Source organism: Stomoxys calcitrans, chromosome 2, assembly GCF_963082655.1.
Source record: "Stomoxys calcitrans chromosome 2, idStoCalc2.1, whole genome shotgun sequence".
Taxonomy (NCBI): Eukaryota; Metazoa; Arthropoda; class Insecta; order Diptera; family Muscidae; genus Stomoxys; species Stomoxys calcitrans.
In genome coordinates, this window is record NC_081553.1 from 58258626 (window position 1) to 58272048 (window position 13423).

A 13423-nucleotide genomic window follows, 5' to 3' on the forward strand; every position below is an offset into this window, starting at 1 on the left:
CGAAGATTTTAAAGCATCCCGCGAATCCCGCTCTAATCCTATGTTGTTTCTTCAAAAAATGAGCTCAAATTCCCAAAATGATAACTAAAAAATGCAAAATATCTATGTGAATTTGAAATTACTGTAACTTTCTTAGATTTTCGAACTTCAAAATTGCCCTTTCCATATTTTTGTGAACCCGTAAAAAAAAATTTTTGTATTCAAAAAATAAGCAAAATACCATCAATGACATATCATAACCTCGAGTTTGATAATGTTACAAATCCTTCGTAATTTCTAAAGCACCCCTGGATTGATACACCAAAAATGCAACACAACCTATATGAGATTGCAATTTCTGTAATTTCCTTAGATTTAGACACCATTGGATTGGACAAGTAAAGCTCTTTTCATATTGGTACTAACTTGCGCAAGAATTTTTTGCAATATTCGAAAGAAGAGCAAAATACCATTCTTTATGACATATCAAAAGTCCGAGTTCGAAAATGCTTCGTATGTTAGACTTTTAAAAATCTGTAACCATCCCTGAATTTGAGAGCAAATATTCTATCCTTAATGGTATTGGTGAAGCAATACCTCACAGTTTTCGTTCGCAAACATTAAGTCTGTTCGCGTACTTTTATCAGTAAAAATTTGCAGGAGAGTAAAAAATTTGAAAGCAAAAGAACGCAAACGACTTCCAGTGAAAATTTTAAGAAAAACAGCTGATTTTTGTTTTGGTTTTTTTTTTATTTGCTTGCTTGGACAACATTTTACAATATTTTAATAAAAAATGCAGGCGATACTCTTCAGGTATTTTCCTTAGATAAACGTCAATTTATTGACCCGAGAGTGAAAAGGCTAGAAGGGGGAGCCATTCGTCGTATCCCATGCAATCCCATGGCAGCAGGTTGTACGTACCGCATTGACCCGATGGAATCTCTCATTGGCTTTTTTGATTTTTTTGGATTTTTCGAAAATGGGCTGATCTGATCCCGCTGCTGAAACCTGGAAAGGACACGAGCATGGGGAGTCGTGCAGAGCGATCTCCCTTCTCTTATCAGTAGCCAAGACGCATGAGGGACTACTGCTCCCGCTCCTTTCGTTGGACAATTTCCATTCGCCTAGCATCAGCATGCATTTCGAAGGCTGCATAGGACTACAACTGCTTTACATTCCATCGCCGTATACAAAAGTACACTTGTTGTGCTGACAAAGAAACCTTGGACTAACCATCTAATGCTTCTGGATGTTGGGGCTAGAAAAATTAAACAAATTTAATAATTACCAATAAACTATATTTTTATTTTTTACTTACCTCTGCCTTTTTGATCCATTTTGGCGTTAGCTTTTGTATTTTCATGCAACGGTTGCTTTTCATAAAGCAGCTGACCTTTACAAAACATCTGTTCAAAGTTTCAAATTTCTGCTGGCAAAAAAAGTCCCAGTAGAAATTTGCAGTTTCTCTATTTTCGAACTGTCTTTATTTTGCTCTCTCTCGCGCTCTCTTCTGCTGGCACATAAGGTACGCGAACGACTTCCATTAAAAATATGTGCAAATTTGCAAAAATTTTCGAGTTCCCGAACACAGCTATTGGTTTATGTGGCGTAGATTTCTCATAATAGTATTGCCACCCACTGTTACTTCATATTGTGTCTGCTTAAAAAGTGTAGCATACTTTTAGGCATGTTTAAATATTGTCCTACTCTTATGTGAAAAACATAATAGGATTGCCACCACTTCTACTTTATATTGTTTCTGCTCAAAAAGTGTAGCCTACTTTTAGGCATGTTTAAATATTGTCCTACCGTTATGTTTGAATTGAGAAAAACAATGAATTGCTTGATATTTTTTTTTATTTATTGAAAATAAAATTTAATAATTACAGTGATTTATATATGTATTTCTTTTTTTTTTGCAAAGAATTTGTTTTTTTTTATTTCTGTTATATGCATTTGAGAATACCATATTAAGTTGTTTAAAAATTTAGAGTAAATTCCCTATTAAAAAGGAATGAAATAAACACATATTCATAAAGACAATTATTTTGGGGTGGCATATACAACATTTAGCAAGGCAACTCAAATATAATTCATAAAGAATTTTTTACACACAAAAAACATGTATATGTATATTTATTATATTAACATAACTAAAACATAAGAGCAAATGTTAATGCTTAAACATAAATGATAAACAATATTTATAAGAAATTCGTTGGATCGAAAAATTGAAGCTTCGTTTTGAGTTGGAGCTTCATATTTTCTTAAATAAATGGTCGGTTGATTATGAATAAATGTTTATAAGGAAAAAAATGTTACATAAAAATTTACATTAAAAATAGTAAAATAAATAACAACTTAAAGTAAGACAAAAATTCAAAAAAAAAAAAAAAAATAAAACAAAATATATATATTCGTAAATTTGTTTCATGAAAATATCTTATGATTTGTTCGGAGTTTTTTCTATTTTAGTTAGGTTTTTGTTGTTGTATATTTATAAAGATTTGGCACATTATCCAAGCAAAGTCATTAAAAAATGACAATTAAATAGAAAAAGCAAACAAATTACATACACACTGATAAAAAGAAAATCATAAGATTTAAGAGTTCAGTTTTCCCAAGTCTTTTATATTTGGGGATTTCAATAAGAGTAAGATGATGGACAGTGTGTTTTGTTAGTTATGTTTGTATTGCTGTTTTTCTCAAATTGCGTTTTCCGAGTAAAATGCTATAAAAATATTTGTTAATTTTTTTCATCATTGTTTTCTGCTAAAAAAGCCTTTAATCAAAAATACATTCGTTGCCATATCATCAATTACGTGAATTTGTTTTCAATTTTTTTCTCTCTACCTTTTTGCACAAAAATCAGCCTCCTTTAGTAAGCAGGGCATAATTTCTTTCAAATAATTTCGTATCCGATTTTCACTGTTGCTCAGTTTTAGTTTTTTTCTTTTTCTTATTGGTATCTTAAACAAGCTTAAATTTTAAACTAATAATAGTAGAGATGAAATAAAATATTAAAAAATAATAAAAAAAAACAAACATGTATATATAGTTATGTGAAATGACATTTAAATTACATCTAATGTAATGTTTTATGTGTTTTTTTTTCTAATTTAACATGAATGAGAATTTTAAAGTAGGCTGCATTAAGAAACTCAAATAATTTTTTTTCGGTGTATGGAATACATATTTCTTTTATTCATGTTAAAGCTCGTTCAATTTTATTAAATATAGTTTAATTTGTTTTAAAAATAATGGAATTTAAATGCCCCCCCTGCTCGTTGATGCATGTGCGGCATCTTAGCAAAAAGTTATTCATTACTGCTTGGAGAGTTGAGACAGGAATAGCCGCAATTGTTGCTCGAATGGATTGCTTTAGTTCATTCAAATTTGTTGGTTTTGCTTTGTAAACTTCCTGTTTGCAATGACCCCACAAGAAAAAGTCAGGTGCAGTAAGGTCAGGCGACCTGGGTGGCCAACGGAATGTGGAGTTTCTGGATATCAGTTTATTGGGAAATTTTCGTCGCAATTCTGTCATAACAGGTTGGGCTATGTGAGGACCTGCACCATCTTGCTGAAACCACACAGAGTTAAAAGAAATTCTCTTTCGGCGTAATTCAGGATAGAAAAACTCTCTCAACATGTTCAAGTAGCGGTCTCCAGTAACCGTAACGGGGTGACCGTTTTCTTCGAAGAAGTAGGGCCCGACAATGAAACGTGATGAAACTGCACACCACACTGTGACACGAAGTGGATGCAATTCCGTCTCATGGAGTGTCTGTGGGTTGGAAGCACTCCATATTCGACAATTTTGTTTGTTTATGTTGCCGTTCAAATCGAAATGGGCCTCGTCAGACATGAAAAGACAGTTCAACATGTTTCCATCCTCTTCCACCATTTGAAGCATCTTCTGGCAAAATTCCAAGCGAATCGGCAAGTCTGCAGCGTTCAGTTTGTTGGCCATTTGAATTTTATATGGGAATAAGTCCAAATCTTTGTGCATAATTGACTGTAATGACTGTCTGCTTATACCCATTTGAGCAGATAAGCTTCTTGTCGAAACTCTTGGATTGTGTTGTATCGCAGCAGCTACAGCAGCGATTGTTTCCTCCGTTCGAACTGAAGGGTTTCGATGGTAAGGTCTTCTGTTGACTGTCCCATGCTCGGCAAAATTGTTTACAAGTCTCATTATGGTCCATCTGCTCGGAGGATTGCCGCCAAACGTGCGTCTATACTCTCTTTGAACCGAAACTACAGACTCCAGTGCGTGATAGCGGCGCTATCACGCACTGGAGTTTGGCGGCAATCCTCCGAGCAGATGGACCATAATGAGACTTGTAAACAATTTTGCCGAGCATGGGACAGTCAACAGAAGACCTTACCATCGAAACCCTTCAGTTCGAACGGAGGAAACAATCGCTGCTGTAGCTGCTGCGATACAACACAATCCAAGAGTTTCGACAAGAAGCTTATCTGCTCAAATGGGTATAAGCAGACAGTCATTACAGTCAATTATGCACAAAGATTTGGACTTATTCCCATATAAAATTCAAATGGCCAACAAACTGAACGCTGCAGACTTGCCGATTCGCTTGGAATTTTGCCAGAAGATGCTTCAAATGGTGGAAGAGGATGGAAACATGTTGAACTGTCTTTTCATGTCTGACGAGGCCCATTTCGATTTGAACGGCAACATAAACAAACAAAATTGTCGAATATGGAGTGCTTCCAACCCACAGACACTCCATGAGACGGAATTGCATCCACTTCGTGTCACAGTGTGGTGTGCAGTTTCATCACGTTTCATTGTCGGGCCCTACTTCTTCGAAGAAAACGGTCACCCCGTTACGGTTACTGGAGACCGCTACTTGAACATGTTGAGAGAGTTTTTCTATCCAGAATTACGCCGAAAGAGAATTTCTTTTAACTCTGTGTGGTTTCAGCAAGATGGTGCAGGTCCTCACATAGCCCAACCTGTTATGACAGAATTGCGACGAAAATTTCCCAATAAACTGATATCCAGAAACTCCACATTCCGTTGGCCACCCAGGTCGCCTGACCTTACTGCACCTGACTTTTTCTTGTGGGGTCATTGCAAACAGGAAGTTTACAAAGCAAAACCAACAAATTTGAATGAACTAAAGCAATCCATTCGAGCAACAATTGCGGCTATTCCTGTCTCAACTCTCCAAGCAGTAATGAATAACTTTTTGCTAAGATGCCGCACATGCATCAACGAGCAGGGGGGGCATTTAAATTCCATTATTTTTAAAACAAATTAAACTATATTTAATAAAATTGAACGAGCTTTAACATGAATAAAAGAAATATGTATTCCATACACCGAAAAAAAATTATTTGAGTTTCTTAATGTAGCAATATTCATCAGCCACCCGTATATGATGACATTTAAATTACATCTAATGTAATGTTTTATGTGTTTTTTTTTCTAATTTAACATGAATGAGAATTTTAAAGTAGGCTGTAGTTTTTTTCAGATGCTTGAGTTCCATGGTACGGTTATAACTGATGATGAGCTACAAGAGAGATATATTCTTCTTCTTCTCTTTTGGAGTTGTTATTAATGGTAATCCATTGTGGTGGCTGAGTGTATGAACTTTAGTGACTATTTTCTAAACGTAAAATCAGTGCATCGACGACATTGTAAATTTCATCGAAATGTGGACGAGATTCGGCTTCGGCAGCCCAGCATTGCAACATAAGGCGATACATCTCTAGAGGGGTATTATCGGGAGCGGGCATGCGATAACCTACAAAAAAAAAATAAGGGAAGTTAAAAAATAAGAAATTTGTAGTAACTTTGAATTATAATTAATTTTTGATTGTAAAAAAATTGAAAGTAGAAAAAACAAGTAAGAGCGTGCTAAATTCGACCGGGCCGAATTTTATATACCCTCCACCATGGATCGTATTTGTCGAGTTCTTTGCGCAGTATCTCTCTTTATGCAAACAAAGAATAATGAATATGGACTGTTATGCTATTGGAGCTATATCAAGTTCTAGTCTGATTCGGACCATAAATGAATTGAATTTTGAACATTGTAGAAGTCATTGTGTAATATTTCATTCCACTCGGGAGATCGGTTTATATGGGAGCTGTATCAAGCTATAAATCGATTCAGACCATATTACACACGTATGTTGAAGGCCATTGGAGAAGCCGTTGTACACAATGTGTGCTAAATCGGATGAGAATTGCTCTCTTTAGAGGCTCAAGAAGTCAAGATCTCAGATCGGTTTATATGGCAGCTATATCAGGTTATGTACCGATTTGCGCCATACTCATCACAGTTTTTGCAAGTCATATCAAAACACCTCATGCTAAATTTTAACCAAATCGGATGAGAATTCCGCCCCCTAGCGGCTCAAGAAGTCAAGATCCATGATCGGTTTATATGGCACCTATACCAGGTTATGAACATATTTGAAACATACCTCGCACAAATGTTGGAAGTGATACCAAAATACCACGTGCAAAACTACATTCAAATCCGACGAGAATTGCGCCCTCTAGAGGCTTAAGAAGTCAAGACAAAAGATCGGTTTATATGGCAGCTATACCAGGTTATGAACCAATTTGAACCATACTTAGCACATATGTTGGAAGTCATAACAGAACTCCACATCCAAAATTTCAGTCAAGTCCGACGAGAATTGCGCCCTCTAGAGCTTAAGAAGTTAAGACCCAAGATCGGTTTATATGGCAGCTATGGCTACGGTCGTGACATTTTAAGTCGAACATGGCTAGTTCGACTTTAAATGTCATGACTATCAAGAATATATATACTAAAGGTTGATTTTTTTGAGGTTAGGATTTTCATGCATTAGTATTTGACAGATCACGTGGGATTTCAGACATGGTGTCAAAGAGAAAGATGCTCAGTATGCTTTGACATTTCATCATGAATAGACTTACTAACGAGCAACGCCTGCAAATCATTGAATTTTATTACCAAAATCAGTGTTCGGTTCGAAATGTGTTCAAATTTTGACAAATTTTGTTCAGCGATGAGGCTCATTTCTGGTTGAATGGCTACGTAAATAAGCAAAATTGCCGCATTTGGAGTGAAGAGCAACCAGAAGCCGTTCAAGAACTGCCCATGCATCCCGAAAAATGCACTGTTTGGTGTGGTTTGTACGCTGGTGGAATCATTGGACCGTATTTTTTCAAAGATGCTGTTGGACGCAACGTTACGGTGAATGAACACATTTCGAACCGAACACTGATTTTGGTAATAAAATTCAATGATTTGCAAGCGTTGCTCGTTAGTAAGTCTATTCATGATGAAATGTCAAAGCATACTGAGCATCTTTCTCTTTGACACCATGTCTGAAATCCCACGTGATCTGTCAAATACTAATGCATGAAAATCCTAACCTCAAAAAAATCACCCTTTAGAATAAAATTATGCCCTTCAACTAAATTTATTTTCTATAATTTTCTAGCAGAATCCTTGGTGGTTGGTTCTCAAGATTCACACCGGCCGAACTTAGCACGCTTTTACTTGTTTAACATTTTTTTGTATACACAATTTATCAATACACTTTGATGATTTTCTGTTTGTAAATTTTTTTGTGTCAACATTTTAATGCTAAAAATTCGTTATTCTTTCACTTTTTTACCTCCATCAATTTTCTCCCTGGCCTTGGAGTTTGTCATGCCCGAGTATGGTGTATCACCTTTCGAGAATATTTCCCACATCAATATACCATATGACCAGACATCACACAGTGATGTATATTTGCCAAAATTTAAAGCTTCCGGTGCAGTCCATTTGACTGGAATTTGTTTCATACCATCGGATACTGGAAGAAATTAACATTTATTAGAATTATAAAACCTCGGTATGAGTTTCTTTGTTGCGATCTTACCAATGTATTCTTCCTCTTCTCGGGACATTCCAAAATCGGAAATTTTCACCGAACATTCCAGATCGACAAGACAATTACGGGCCGCCAAATCGCGATGTATACAATTTTTGGACTCCAAATAACGCATGCCTGAAAAAGATAATTGAAATTAAAATTTTAAAATTTAAAATAATTATAAAACTTTTCACACTAAGAAACCGTTTATCGCGCTGAATTCAAAACTTAGTACATGGGTGAAAATCTAAATTGGGCCAAGTCTTATATACGCTTCCACTATATGGTTAAGGTAGGAAACCCGTTTTGGCTCATTGTAATACCTCAATGATAGGAAGTGTAAAAAAGAAACAAGATGTAGAACGTATTGGGGATACCCACCACTCTGGATAATTTGATTATAGATTTTATTTAACTCCACTATATCCAATAGTTTCATCAGCCCATTTGTGTGGGGGAGCCAAAACCCTTTGAGAAGCACAAAAATTAGCAAAAATTTGCTATATATTTGGATTTTCTATATATTTGGATTCGCCGGCCGTCGTTATCAAGGGTATATAAGATTTGGCTCATTTCAATTTCGATTGTTTTCTCGACCCTGTTTTTCCACACGGAGAAGGTATTCCATTTCCATTTAATTGGCTATGATAGAACATTTGTTTCACAAGCCGAACGTAGAATAGCGTTCCAAGCGCCTCGATCTTCTGCACTCATTCTAAAATCTCTGACACCAAGTTTCGAGGTGTCTCCCACCACTTGATCATTCCATCGGGCTTTTGGTCTTCCAGGTTTGCGTGTATAGACTTCTTTGCTGGAGCTTCTTCGTACATTCTGACAACATGACCTAGCCAACGCAGCCTTTCTTTCAAAAATAAATGTAACTATGATTTCGTCGTCATACAGCTCGTGGTTCATACGTCGCCTATATTCTCCATTAACGCAAACTGGTCCATATATTTTACGAAGAATCTTTCTCTCAAATACTCCAAGCACTGCCTCATCTGCTTTCACAAGTACCCATGCTTCAGAACCATATAACAACACGGGTAGTATCAGTGTCTTCGTGTGTCGAGAGGTGCCCTTGTTTCTAAACTGCTTACTTAGTCCAAAGTAGCATCTGGAGCCAGATGCTTCTTTGCTTTATCTCAAAACTGGTGACATTCGTTTCGGTTACGGCGGTGCTGAGGTAGATAAAGTTGCTGACTATCTCAAAGTTGTGGTTCCCAACTTTCTCCATTTTCTTCGTCTGCTCGGTGGTACAAGGCGTTTTGGGAGTTGAGACCATCCATTTCGTCCTATCTCTATTTACTAACAGACTCCTTTTTACTGACTCTCTTTCGATTCTTTCAAAGGCTGCAGTTACTATTTCCGGTGCCTGACCTATGATGTCGATGTCGACAGCATAGGCGTGTAGCATGTGTTCTCTTGTGATTAGTGTTTCATATCTATTCACATCTGCATCTCAGGATATTAAAGAGATCACACAATAGGCTATCTCCTTGCCTGAAACCTCGTTTGGTATTGAATTGTTCCGAGAGTTTCTTGCCTATTCTTACTGGGGAACGTGTATCAGCAAGTGCCATCCTGCAGAGTCTTATTAATTTTGCAGGGATATCAAACTCAGACATGGCTTGAAATATCTTTGAACTAAAGGGGTATCGAAAGCGGCTTTGTAGTCAACAAAGAGATGGTAGGTGTTGATTTGTACTTCTCGGGTCTTTTCCAGGATTTAACGCAGTGTGAATATCTGGTCTAGAGAGATTTACCAGGTCTAAAGCGGCATTGATAGGTCCCAATTATCTCCTTGACTTTGGGTTTTAACCTTTCACACAGTACGCTCAAGAGTATCTTGTATGCGATGGGGAGGAGACTTATTCCTCCGTTGTTGGCACATTCCGTCTTGTCTCCTTTCTCGTGTACGGGACTTAGTATGCAGAGGTTCCAATCCTCAGGTATGCGTTCTTCTACCCAGATTACGCAGATAAGCTGATGCATACACCTTATCAGCGTGTCGCTTTCTGTTTTAAATAGTTAAGCTGGTAACCTGTCGGCTCCCGATGCCTTGTTGTTCTCGTCAGTAGGGTCACTGCTACTTGGACCTCATTCTGACTAGGAGGTAAACATTCTATACCATCATCAGGGATTGGTACTGCGATATCCTCTTCGCCGCCAACGTCGGACACTAGCAGTTAAGTAAAATGTTCTTTCCATATCCTCAGCATGTTATCTGTGTCAGTAACAAGATTTCCTTCTTTGTCTCTGCAGGAGGATGTGCCTGCACCAAAGCCATCGGTTTGATGTTTAATTCTTTGGTAGAATTTCCGGACTTCATTTTGACTCCTGTACATCTCCATTCGCTCACACTCACGTCTTTCACTTTTCTTTTTTACTTCTGCGAAATAGACGTTTCTCCTCTCTCCTTTTCTCCCGATACCTCTCCTTTATCTGGCGCGTTGCTACCGATTGCAGGGTTGCACTATATGCCGCATTCTTGGCTTCAGTAGCATCTCGACACTCTTAGTCGTACCACGGGTTTCTTGGAGGAGGCTTCCGGTACCCAAGTACGGATTTTGCGGCATTTTCCATGGAGTGGGGAATAGTTTGCCACTGCGCCATTATATCATCGGAACAAGGAGTGCTTTCATCAAGCAGTTGGGTCAGTCGAGTGGAGTATGCCGCTACCATTTGTTGTGTTTGCAGCTTTTCAATGTCCAGCTTCCATGCAGTGTCAGATCGTACTTTCCTTGCCATGTTCAAACGGGTGCGAACCTTTGATGCAACAAGGTAATGATTCGAATCTATATTCGCTCCACGGATCCACGCTGGATGTATGCCTTCCATCTATTACAACGTGATCAATTTGTTTCCTAGTGTTTTGATCGGGTGACAGCCATGTGGCTTTGTGAATATTTTTATGTTGAAATCTGGTGCTACTAACTACCATGTTTTTTGCCGCGGCGAAATCTATCAGCTTCAACCCATTACTGGACGTTATCTCGTGCAGGCGACACTTTCCAACTGTTGGACCAAAGATGTCTTCTTTCCCTATCTTCGCATTAAAATCTCCCAAAACGATTTTAATATCATGGGTGGGGCAGCGGTCATATTCTCTCTCTAGGCGCTCGTAGAAAATATCCTTGGTCTGCTCGTCCTTTTCTTCCGTCGGGGTATGGGCACAAATAAGGTTGATGGTGAAGAATTTGGCTTTTATGCGGATTGTGGCTAGCCTCTCATCCATTGGATTTAAGCTGGAGGCAAGGTGTTTCAGTCTCCGACTAACCACAAATCCACAGCCAAATTCATGCCTCGTGTTATGGCAGCTGTAGTATAATTCGTCACCGTTTGGTGTTGTAGTGACGCCATTACCAGTCCATCGCACCTCATGTAAGGCGGTTATGTCTGTTTTGTACTTCTCTAATACATCCGCCAGCGCGTATACTGCACCTTCTCTATAAAGAGTGCGGACATTCCAGGTGCAGATCCGCAAATCATGGTCCTTTTTTCATTTGCGTGGGCCGTCTACGTTGGGGGTGGGGGTTCGTTTTTACTATTCCTTTGTTCCTCATAGCTTTTCGGGGGCGAGTTATTGGCCCAGCGCCCCAACCGCATGGTTTTTGTGGGATTGGACATTTAGCCCTCGTTGTGGCGAGTCGCTTGCTCCAAGATCCGACGCTCGCCTCCAGCTGTCCCTAATCTGGGAACAGATGCTGATGTTGGCCATTGGTTATTTGAAGACACCAATAAGTCGCCTTGTCATCTTGAGTATCATTGGCACTCAGTATTTAATTAAGAGCCAGTGCCACCTGACTCCTCACTTAGACTTTCCTCTCGAAAAAATGGAGTAGGTATACTACATACGTATTGTACTTACCAGCAGCCGCATCACGACACATTCCCATTTGTTGTCGCGTTGTTAAATTATTTGAATTTTTGCGTAGATAATTCAGCAATGAACCTCCTACAAAATACAAACAAAATTTAAACTACTATCCCAGATGTAATAGTCCAGCTAATGCCACTTACCTGGCACCAATTCCATGACAATCATTATGGGTTGTTTCTGAACACAAATGCCAATGAGTTTGACAATATTGGGATGATCATATTGCTTAAGGATACGACCCTCTTGTAAGAATTTACGTTTCTGTTCATCGGGCAGAGTCATGCGACAAGTCTTAACGGCAACATCTAATTTGGTGGATTTCAATTTGGCCTTATAGACATCACCAAAGTTACCCTGGCAAAGGAATAATAGAATTAAAAGACCAATCTTTAGGCATTATAAAGATGTCTTACCCTTCCTATCTTTTCGCACAGCACCACATCATCATTGCTCAGCTCCCATATTTCTCTGCAAATCGGTGTTCTTAGTATAGCACCCGATTTCACTGTGACTGGCAATTCCGAGCGATATTGATGCAATATCAATTCCTGTATACTGGGAAAGGGTGGACCTTCGAAACGGAAATGACCATCTACAGTGGTTTGCACTATGAAATGTTTGTGTCCATTCCAGCAGACACTTAAAACAATTTGACTCTCTTCGTTGCGTATGGTCTCACGTACCAAAAAGTCACCTTCATTGTTGAGTAGACGGACAACCTCTTCACGAGGCAAGACACCATGAAACCATTCCTCTTCATACAGGGGACGATTGGTGGACAAAGAGACCTATGTTGGAAAGAAGGTGAGAGAAAACAAGGAGCCCTTAGAATAGTTGATGGTTTTGGGGGTACAAGGATTAGTTGCGGCAACATCAAATAAGCTGGGATTGAAATTATTGCTAAACACTTATGTCTAAAAATTTTAAAACATAATATAAACAAACATTTAAAACATGCATAGTTTATAATACGAAAAATAAAAGAAAAACTTAAATTATTAATTTTTTTTCATTTATTTTGTCATTTAGCTTTTGTTTTACAATCCAGTAACTGAAATTTAGGTGATCAAACCCTTTGTGAAAAATGTTTTCATACGTTAATAATAGGATTTAATCAACGTATATTTTATCTATGATTTTGCGTGTAAGGAATACCGGAGACTTTTTTGGATGTCGTGCTTATTGACATTTGTCTTAAATCTTTGCCAAAGTGGGTGGGAAAAACATTAGTCGGAACTCGATTCCACATATGAACGATTTGGGCGAAATAGGAATTCTCTCTAAAATGCATTGTGCGGTCCGCTGGCCAATCAATTACAAACGGGTGTGAGTTCTTGGAATGTCTAGTATCCCTGCCATACATCCTTACATCAGGAATAAGAAGACGAATATCAGACGAACACACACCTTGAAAGTACCGATAGAACAGCGCCAAACAATCCACATTGCGACGATGATGAAGGGAGGCAATAGAGTTGGATCCCTTTCTGTCCCCAATCATCGCCATCGCTCTCCTCTGTACACGATCCAGTAGCTCCAGGGATGATTTTGATGCTCCAGCCCATACATTTGAGTTGTACTCCATTTTCGGCCTTATGAAAGTGGTGTAGATGTGAAGAAGATCAGACGGAGTGAAGTAATTCTTACACCGTTTAAGGAAGCCTAAAC

General features: G+C 38.3%; 1 protein-coding gene across 4 annotated transcripts in view; it reads right to left on the reverse strand.

The window, feature by feature from the left end:
- Positions 1 to 5438: 5438 nt before the first annotated feature.
- The window catches only part of LOC106080662 (tyrosine-protein kinase Fer), a 247419-nt gene continuing 239434 nt past the window's right edge, over positions 5439 to 13423 (reverse strand). For all 4 annotated transcript variants that reach the window (XM_013242104.2, XM_013242103.2, XM_013242105.2 and 1 more), the window contains 6 exons: positions 12169 to 12543; positions 11896 to 12109; positions 11744 to 11830; positions 7879 to 8007; positions 7630 to 7812; positions 5439 to 5756 (listed from right to left, as the gene is read on the reverse strand). In XM_013242104.2, the coding sequence (XP_013097558.2) occupies positions 5605 to 5756; positions 7630 to 7812; positions 7879 to 8007; positions 11744 to 11830; positions 11896 to 12109; positions 12169 to 12543 (1140 nt within the window). In that variant the 3' untranslated portion in view covers positions 5439 to 5604. The remainder of the gene's footprint in view (positions 5757 to 7629; positions 7813 to 7878; positions 8008 to 11743; positions 11831 to 11895; positions 12110 to 12168; positions 12544 to 13423) is intronic.